Source organism: Myxine glutinosa, chromosome 13 (genome assembly GCF_964187855.1).
Source record: "Myxine glutinosa chromosome 13, kmMyxGlut1.1, whole genome shotgun sequence".
Classification (NCBI taxonomy): Eukaryota; Metazoa; Chordata; class Myxini; order Myxiniformes; family Myxinidae; genus Myxine; species Myxine glutinosa.
The window spans coordinates 35,332,601-35,343,130 of record NC_136273.1 but is presented as its reverse complement, the minus strand read 5'-3'; the positions used below and the strand labels follow the sequence as shown (position 1 = coordinate 35,343,130).

The following is a 10,530-nucleotide window of genomic DNA, read 5'->3' as shown; positions in this document are numbered from 1 at the left end:
TAATTTCACTCAAAATCCTACACTTTTTTTTTGAAATACCAACTTCTGCCCTGGAAGTCCTTGGTCTCCTTGTGTTTTATACTTCTCCCACCGCCCCCCCCCCTTCCCACGCCTCCTCCCCCCAAGCCCTCTCCCACCCACACTTCTCCCTGCTCTCAAATGTTGTGTTTGTGTGCTTCCCCTTCTCTCCCAATCTTGTCTTCCGCTCCCTCTTTTTATATATTTTGTTTGTCTGGTTGATTTGTTTGTGAAATAAATGTTAGCTCTTTCACGAGCCTCGATTCAGTATACAAAAAAAAAAGAAATCTCCTGTTATATTCATTTTTGTTGTGCACATGGTGAATATGCGTGTGTTTTCAGTTTTGGGGCTAGCTCACCAAACCTATGGAAAGTTTTGGGGCCCAGAGGATGTCGTAAGGCAGGTAGGAGGTTTCATAAATTTCGCAATAAAAAGATTTTGAAATGCGATCGTTATGGATTCGTTGTTCTCCAAATGTGATCGTTACGATCGTTCACCATTTGCAGATTCGCCATTGACTGGGTGAAGAACCCTTCAGACTGGGTACATTTTTTGTCTAGGTCATTCACAAACCAGCTATCAATGCCTGACGTTCGATGAAAGATGGCACAGGAATGTGGAATTTATTGGTTCAGGGTTTAGCATTCACCGTTTCCACATCGTCTGTTTGCTTTTGGCCTCCCACCCACGGGTACCTCACCAGTGCAGTAATATGGTGTGTGTGTGTGTGTGTGTGTGTGTGTGTGTGTGTGTGTGTGTGTGTGTGTGTGTGTGTGTGTGTGTGTGTGTGTGTGTGTGTGTGTGTGTGTGTGTGTGTGTGTACACCTGATGTACCATCATTTTCACACCTGATGTACCATCTATTGATGTGGATCCATGATCGAGGTTGTGGATCCGCCGTTTGGAGAGGTCCTGGGCTGAAAGGATTGAAACCTCGAGGAAGAACGGTGCCCAGCTGATGATCGGTGCAGTCGGGAAACAAATCAATTGCTTACGGGTTAACGTTCTTGCTTTAGGTGGAGAAACTATGTTTGAGGTTTACAATTTAAATAAAGTTGAATATGGGATGTTGTAAAATTAACATCATTTACAACAATCCTTTAAATTATTTAAGTTTAGGAACAACCGATACTGTACAATTAATTAAGTGTGTGTGTGTGTGTGTGTGTGTGTGTGTGTGTGTGTGTGTGTGTGTGTGTGTGTGTGTGTGTGTGTGTGTGTGTGTGTGTGTGTGAAAGAGAGGGATAGAATTGTGAGGAACAGAAATGAAAAAACGAGATGTGTGTGTGTGTGTTGGTATGTGTTTTTGGTGGGAAGCCTTGCCATACACGAACTTTGCTCCAAACAACCAACGTAAGATGTCATTTTGTGAAATCTAATATGGTGAATTCACGTTTCGTGTGATTTCTATTACAATTGGTGTGCTCTGTCTAACTCTCACACACCCGCACGAGGCTCGGAAAATGTTGCTTTTCCCTTGAATGGAAAGTTTTCGAATTTCTTGTCCAGCAGGGCAGGAGAAGACGTGCCTGGCAGGAAGGCTGATGTCCAATCTCTTCACACGCACCTTTTCCTCGTCTTCCATGATGGGTCCATCACAGCCTTGCACTGTCAGAGCCTTTTGTTGGGGGCTGTTAGTGGTGGAGGGGGGCTTCATAAGCCCCCAACCTGTTATTCCTCGGAAAAAGTGATTTGTGCTTTGTTTATATTGATTTAAGACTCATGGAAGACTTTTTACATGAACCATATGGAGGACCAGGACATTAGAAGACATCATTGTAGTTTTACATGAATTACAGGAACATTTAGGAGCGGGAATTGAACTAAAATTATGAGAAACCTGTCTGGACAACCGGGAAAAGAGAACGGGAAACATTTATTTCGTTGCTGAATGTTGACATGGTCATGATTGTTCACAAGGAGGGAAGAGGATACTGATGATGATTGTACAAATATGAGGGAATGTTCTTCTTCTTAAACTGCTACTATTAACCCACGTTTTCTTGCTGGGTCGGTCAGGGGAAGCTTGGCCAGATGCTTTCACGAACCGGCTGGCCAGGCCTGACGTTCGGCTCCTCAGGGCAGGAATTTGTAATCTGCCCTGCTCTTCCTGAAGGACACCATGGGATCTTTAACGTCCACCAACGGATGCTGGCAGATGGGATGCCAGTTTAACGTCAATCCGAGGGACGGCACACACAAGTGCCCGTTAAGCCCTAGACCTTGCCAACATGTTGTCCCAGCTGTAGCTCACTGTGCAGCAACACATGGGTGACAAAATGGCGGAAAACATCCTGTTGCTCTCGAAACCCCATGCATGCCTACAGGCAACCGGCCCGCGTTCCGGACGTGTCTCTCCTCCATTATCGAACAACTCCTCGACTCTTTGTTATGTATGGATTATTATTGATGGGTTTCTAATTGCAAGTCGTGCGGAGACCCCACAAGCTGGTTCGGAGTGTGCATTTGGCGGACGTGGCCCCATTATGGTTCCATGGCCTCAAAGGCCTCTCCACGGGATCGGGCCCAAATCCGCTTCAGGCTTTCCTTCGAATGTCATCACGTTTACATCACAACGTCATCGCTTCAATACACCGAACATTCTTTTGTATACACGTGGGTATTATTTAGGATAACATGCCATGCATGCTTAGGTCATGACGTCTTCATCTATGTGGGTGTCGGTCGAAAAAGATCTTCCATTGAGATATTCTCAACAAGATCAAATGTTCATTTTTCTGCATCAACTCCTGAACAATCAATAATGCATTTTTGCTCCATTTTTCCCCTCTAGCTGTCTGTGGCATTAAAACAGAAGTCTTTTGACTGACTCCTCCTGCAACTAGGCCTTGGAGGCCGTACAAAGTCCTTGGTCTGAAAATTGCATGATACAAAGGGGTCATGTCGACATTTCAGGGTGTCCGGAACAAATGTTTGTCATTTGGGGGTCTGAACTGTTGTTGTTTCGTATGCAGTCTATGGCTGCTGGTTGCTCAATTTTTGTGGAAGCGCGGTTGTGCCACTGATACAATGCCCCAATTACCAGTCAGCTGGTACTCATTTTGCCAACCTCGGAAGGATGAAAGGCTGAGTCAAACCAGCTAGTGTTGTTTCAACGGCACGACAGGGTCCCAAACTCAAGACCCTAAGATCTCAAGTCAGCCATCTTAACCATTGAGCCAACACCAGACTGGGCTGGACTGCACAAGATGGTCATTCAACTGCTCAAAGCCCCAATCTCGAATTGGGGGATAATTGGGTCGTGCAGCAGATGTCTTGTGAATGCACAGGCCGATTGCAATGAAAGAATCGCAGGAACATGCCTAGTCTTCCTCAAAGTTTTTTTCTTCATGGTCTTCCACATTTTCCGTCACAGATTGACGGATGATAGTCACCATCGACTACAGTATTACACGTTTATGTGCTCAATCAGCAGCACGCACTGGAAACCCAAACAAATTGATGCCAGATCATCCAACCTGCCAGCGGCAGTGTGTGATTTCAGAACTTTTGTCCAAACATAATCTGTATATGGCCTCAAATCGACCAATCACAGCACAATTTGCAGACAGAAGCATCTTTGCCTCCTAGTTTGGCTGAAATTCTGGATTCTTCAAAAACGCCCACATTTGATGACCCACGGAGAAATGCGATGGAAAGGTGAAATCAGGAGATGTGCAAACACTAATTGCCTTATAAGTACAGACGAAGCACAATTTGTGCCTTTTCCTTCGAGAACAAATGCATGAGAATATTCCAAAGGTCTGTGACCCATCCCAGAACTTGAAAGACTTTTTAGGATGAGGGTAATCACTGCCATATAGTAACACCACGACCACACGGAGAAGCATATTGCCAGGACTAATTCACTAATAGCTGCTCATGTGGCTGAACATTACATCAGAGTTCAGACCCTTGAGCTCAGAGGCAAAAATGTTCGTGGGCAAGCAAAGTTATAATGGACCTAATGCAACAACCTCCACCAACCTGATTTAAGGGTGGAACTCTTGGGTAAAGTCTCGTCAGCACAAAGGTTCAGGGGCATGGAGCAGCGAAACGAGATACATGTGCTCCTAATTCAAACGAGCTTTACTGGGCGGGTGTCTTGGTGAGTCGAAGCCAAGGCCTAAGCCACCACTTTCTATCATCGTGACAGTTCCAACATTTTCCCAGTATTCCAATGGAACGCAGAAGCACTCTGTCTGTTCACTGCACGTGCCGATCGCAACACAGCTCTTTATATTCAACTCTGACCTGGTCAGCAACATTTTTCCCAACGTGCAAATTGAAATGGAAAAGTAGCGAGATGAGGATTTCAAAACTTGCTTGCTACGATGTGAAGTAGGTGTAGAAAGTGCTCGATCGGTCGTTGTGAATTGTTGCACGACATGTCCTCACGCGACCGTGATCGGCACTGCATATGCAGAAGGTGACGGTGGGTCTGTCTTGGACAGTTTGACTTGCTTCCGGGGCTGGCGGTTAGAAACGTCTTCTCAAAGCGGTACGATCAGGCTCGGAAGAGCACGTGAGTCGGTAACATGGCCGTGACGGAAGACGGTCCGGCCAACGGTTCCACCATCTCTCCCTCCAGCTCCATCCACGAGTCTGTTTCGGGGTTATAGCACAGGGTGCTGGACTTGTACGCCCCCTGCATAAAAATTTCAGAAAACACAAGGGTCACGGAGGTCCACAAGAAGAGGTCATTCAAGTCCTGCCATTTCATTATGATGGAGCTCATCAGATGGAGGCCAAAGTCAAAAGGTCCTCTTCCCCTCTACATGCTGTCAATTGGTTAAAAACCATAACTAGTCTCATTCGACATGCTTCAAAGTAAATGAAAGCGGAGGATGCCATCTTTTTTTAAAAATGAAACTCCATCAACATGAAGACAATAATTTCTTCTAAGCTTTCCTTCCAACCTCCAAAGCTTCTTTGTACAGAGACTACAAATTTGCTTGGAATGCTTAGCACAGGACTTGAGGGGAAGAAAATAATTTTTCCTAGTCTTCTCTATCCATTGCCATTCGTCACTAAAGGTCTCCAAAACAGGAATTCGCAATCATGGCTGCACTGACCTCTTCCCATTTCCCATTTCCCATTTCCCCATCCAATCAAAGCTGATTGGTTGTGCCCCCGGACACAAACCGTTTGAGGTACAAAGGATTGAGCTCGATCTGTTCTTTGTGTTTTGCCATTGCTCTTCATTTTCATGACAGCAACAATGTGAGGACCCGATTATTATTATTATTATTATCATTACCTTCGCAAAAGCGGAAGGTTATGTTTTGATCGCTGTGTATTTATTTGTATGTCTGTGTGTGTGTGTGTATGTTATTCGCATAACTCAAAAAGTATTCAACCGAATTGCATGAAATTTGGTGGGATGATTGGTTATTATACGGGACACATTTGATTAGATTTTGGGAGCAATCGGGTCAAAGGTCAAGGTCAAGGTCACGAAAAGGTCAAAATCGTATTTTTATTTGTCATAACTCGGTCAATTCTTATCCGATTTGCATGAAATCAGCACCAAACTGTTCACTGTTCTGTTCCCTACACTCCCATGCCAAGTACAGAACAGTAGCTGCGGCGAAGGTATGCGCTCTACCGAGTGCCCGTTCTAGTTATTATTATTTTACAATGTGTCTACGATACCTTATGGAATTGCATTCAAATACTAGTGCCACCTGGTGCAGTCTGCAAGGGGCATTGTGTATCAGGGATGGCACAGCCCTTTCATGGGGACTTTCGACAGCTATTGAGTCTGTTTGTACTTATTTGTCGGCGTTAAATATATCATGATATATTTTGCAAAGAAGTATGACTGAAGGATCAGAATAGGTCAAAGTCCAAATTATCCGTATTGGTCAATCAACAAGTTGCCTTGTTCGGACCCCATGCCCCGGCCCGTAAGGCTCAATGAATTATGAATCTCCTAAGGGGAGTTTATGATCATGATGAAGAAGATGACCAGATTAAAATTTTCATTTATAGAGACTGACAGACTGACACTAACCCTCATATTCACTCGTAATCCACCATATACAGTGACAAAAGAAAGTCTACACCCCCTTTCAAAATGTTCACCTTTTGTTGCCTTATAGCCTGGAATTAAATCAGACTTTTCCACCTGTATTTACACATCGTAACCCACAACTTCCAAGTGAAAAACAAATTCTACAAATTTCAGAAAATTAATAAAAAATACAAAACTAGGATGTCTTGGTTGGATAGGTGTTCACCCCCTGAACTTGGTGGAATAGGTCTCTACCAACGCTGCACACCTTGATTGTGCAATATTTGCCCATTCTTCTGTACAAGACTGTTCAAGCTCAGTCTAGTTGTGTGGGGATAGTTGATTGACAGCCAACTTCAAGTCATTCCACAGATTTTCGATTGGATTTAGGTCGGGGCTCTGACTGGGCCACTCAAGGACAATTATCTTTTTGTTCCTCAACCACTCCATTGTAGCTTTGGCTGTGTGCTTCGGGTCGTTGTCATGCTGAAAGGTGAACTTCCGTCCCAATTTCAACTTTCTTTCAGAGGGCAGCAAGTTTTCCTCGAGGATTATTCTGTATTTTGCTCCATCCATTTCCCTTCTATCCTGACAAGTGCCCCTGTTCCTGCTGATGAGGAACATCCCCATAACATCATGTTATCGTGCAGTCTTCACAGTAGGGATGGTGCTGCCACCACCATGCTTCATAGTAGGGATGGTGTTCTTTGGGTGATGTACTGTATTGGGTTTGCGCCAAACATAATGTTTTGCATTTAGGCCAAAAAGTTCCATCTTTGTTTTGTCAGACCACAAAACGTTTTACCACATGGCTTCAGAATCTCTGGAGTGGTTTTCTGTATACCTCAAACGGCACTCAAGGTGGGATTTTTTGAGTAATGTCTTCCTTCTTGCCACCGTACCATACAGGCCAGATTTGTGGAGTGCTTGGGATATTGTTGTCACATGCACACAGTGACTACTCTTTGCCATTAAGGCTTGTAGCTCTATCAAAGTTGCCATTTGTCCCTTGGTGGCCTCTCTGATCAGTCTCCTTGTTGCTTGGTCATTCAGTTTGGACGGACGGCCTGATCTAGGAAGGTATTGGTGGTACCATACGCCTTCGACTTCTTCATGTTTGTCTTGACTGTGCCCCAAGGGATATTCAAGGCCTTGGAAATATTTTTTATACCCATCCACTAATCTGTGCCTTTCCACAACTTTATCCTGGAGGTCTTTTGAAAGCTCCTTGGTGCTCATGGTTGAATCTTTACTATGAAATGCATGACCCAGCAGAGGAAACCTTCAGGAACAGCTGATTTTATTCAGAAATAATCAAAATCACTACAATTTAACACAGGTGGAGGCCAATTAACTTGGTGTGTGATTTTGAAAGTGATTGGTTACACCTGAGCTAATTTACAAATGTTATTATAAAGGGGGGAAGGAGGGTGGATACTTATCCAGCCAAGATATTCTAGTTTTGTACTTTTAATTAATTTCTGAAATTTGTAGAATGTTTTTCACTTGGAAGTTGTGGTTTATGATGTGTAAATAAAGGTGAGAAAAGTCTGATTTAATGCAATTTAATTCCAGGCTATAAGGAAGCAAAAGTTGAAAAATTTGAAAGGGGGTGTAGACTTTCTACAGGTACAGTACCTACCAGACAAAGTATTTGTTTGCCTTCATTTCAAACATTTTCGGCTCTTATATGAGCCTGGACATCTGTTGAAAAAAAATCCTCCACTTCGTGTGAGGAATAACGATCCCATCAAGCATAACCTTGAGTGATCAGGAAGAAGCTTACTGCAGCTGTTACTCGTGTAAATGCTGCTGAACCGGTATCCAGTCCGGTAAGGCCAGGGAACAGCGGTCTTGTAGAGCACTGTGATTCACAAGGAGGCACCACTCTCTATTATCTTGGCATATCATATGTGAGCAGGTTCGAGGCTTCACTCCTCTTGTTTCGCACAATAAATTGTGTCGCTCTCTAGTCTTAGGCTGCAGCACGTAATAATATTACGAATTAACAGCAACCTTACTGCTTCTTCTCGTACCAGAGATGAGAGGACGGTTGGTCTATTCTCGGTAGGTTTATGCCACGAACCCGGAGTGTATAAATACAATTTTTTTTTATAGACCTCAAATGATACCTTATAAAGTTTGGCTACCTTTGCTTTTCCAAAATTAGTCAAGGTCGTTATATATGCATAGCTCCAGTCATGACGCCGTTGTGATGGTGTCATCATGGCATTCGTCCAGCTTGAACGACTTAATTATCCATCTTCATATATATATAGACTAGCAGAAGTACCCGGCGTTGCTGGGCAGGTGTGGGGGAGTGGAGGGGGTAAAGGGGAGGGGGGAAAGGGGGAGGGGAGGGGGGGAATGGGGTGGAAGAGGAGGGGGGAGGCAGGAGAGGAAGGGGATTCATATACTATATGCTGGTGGGTGAATGTGGCTCACGTTTCTGAGTTAAGTGTGATGCCGATCAGGAAGAAGAAGAAGCTGTACTGCCAAATTCGTGCACTTCCTGAATTGTTTGATTTATTTGTATTCAAATGTCTGGTGATTGTTTTGTATTTATTTATGCGAATGTGTACTTGTATATAACTGTCATTAATTTTAAAAGGCTTAGGCACTATTGAGCGATTTTTTTTTTTAACTAAAAAAACAATGATGTGTTTGTTATTTTTCATTAAAAAAAAAATTTTTGGCCTAAAACACTCCCAGGCACTCACTGATGAACCTCTGAAAGTTTGATGAAGATCTGTTCAGTCATCTCTGAGAAAAATGGTGACACAGACAGACATCTCTCTTATATAGTAGATTGTAGTGGTTACCTTATGCACATGTCGCGGTTACCTTATTCACTTATCCGCATGTGACGGTTACCATTACGATGGGTTTGATCTAACCCACGCACACAGACGTTTGGTTGTGTCGTCGTGACGCACACGCGGCTGTTGGAGCCACGCCCTCCGAAGAGGGTGCTTGTTTTATATAAGCCGTTACGACTTCCGTTCGCTAGCAGTTGCTGGAGATTCCTGTACAATAAACTACCTTTTGTACCCAACGAAATGGCCTCTTCTTATCGTCTTCGGCAACCGCTAAACTGGTGACCCCGTTGCCCCCCGAACATATTCGGGGGCCACATGAACACGGCAGGATTGCGACCGCAATTTCTTCCACACGACCTAAACTCGAACTGCCGGAGTTTTAGCCATGACGAGCGGCCATGGGGTTCGCGCATCGCGCTCGGTTCCTCCTCTACGACTGGAGGGGCGAACCCGCTCCAGGACCCTCCGAAGGGGCGTTGGCGGCACGGCTACTTCGTCGCCTTCGCGCACACAGGCCGAGTACTGCTACTTCGTCGCCTCCGCGCACACAGGCCGGGCACGGCTACTTCGTCGCCTTCGCGCACACAGGCCGAGCACCGCTGCTCGCCGCCTCCGCGCACACAGGCCGAGTACTGCTGCCCGTCGCCTTCGCGCACACAGGCCGAGTACTGCTACTTCGTCGCCTCCGCGCACACAGGCCGAGTACTGCTGCTCGCCATTCCTACTACTGCTCCTACGGCGGATCCCGAGGCTGATGCTGCTCATCTCTTGCGCACGCACTGGCGCTCGCCACTCCCGCAATTCCTACTACTGCTCCTACGGCGGATCCCGAGGCTGATGCTGCTCATCTCTTGCGCACGCACGGCTGCTTTGTTACCTTCGCGCGCACTGGCGCTCGCCACTCCCGCAATTCCTACTACTGCTCCTACGGCGGATCCCGAGGCTGATGCTGCTCATCTCTTGCGCACGCACGGCTGCTTTGTTACCTTCGCGCGCACTGGCGCTCGCCACTCCCGCAATTCCTACTACTGCTCCTACGGCGGATCCCGAGGCTGATGCTGCTCATCTCTTGCGCACGCACGGCTGCTTTGTTACCTTCGCGCGCACTGGCGCTCGCCACTCCCGCAATTCCTACTACTGCTCCTACGGCGGATCCCGAGGCTGATGCTGCTCATCTCTTGCGCACGCACGGCTGCTTTGTTACCTTCGCGCGCACTGGCGCTCGCCACCCCCGCAATTCCTACTACTGCTCCTACGGCGGATCCCGAGGCTGATGCTGCTCATCTCTTGCGCACGCACGGCTGCTTTGTTACCTTCGCGCGCACTGGTGCTCGCCGCTCCCGCATTTCCTACTGCTGCAACTCCAACTGCTACCGCTGCTCAGCACCCGCGGCCCGGCTCGGTTCCACCCGCGGCCCGGCTCGGTTCCACCCGCGAACTACGTACACGCCCGTGGCGTGCCTTCTGGGGGGGGGGGCGCATGTAGTGGTTACCTTATGCACATGTCGTGGTTACCTTATTCACTTATCCGCATGTGACGGTTACCATTACGATGGGTTTGATCTAACCCACGCACACGGACGTTTGGTTGTGTCGTCGTGACGCACGCACGGCTGTTGGAGCCACGCCCTCCGAAGAGGGTGCTTGTTTTATATAAGCCGTTACGACTTCCGTTC

At 46.4% G+C, this 10,530-nt stretch overlaps 1 protein-coding gene across 1 annotated transcript in view; it reads right to left on the bottom strand.

Annotated features, from left to right (window-relative positions):
* Positions 1-1,877: 1,877 nt before the first annotated feature.
* KLHL14 (kelch like family member 14) overlaps positions 1,878-10,530 on the bottom strand; it is an 81,729-nt gene continuing 73,076 nt past the window's right edge. The window contains exon 8 of the mRNA XM_068134260.2: positions 1,878-4,667. Coding sequence (XP_067990361.1) covers positions 4,527-4,667 — 141 coding nt within the window. The 3' untranslated portion in view covers positions 1,878-4,526. The remainder of the gene's footprint in view (positions 4,668-10,530) is intronic.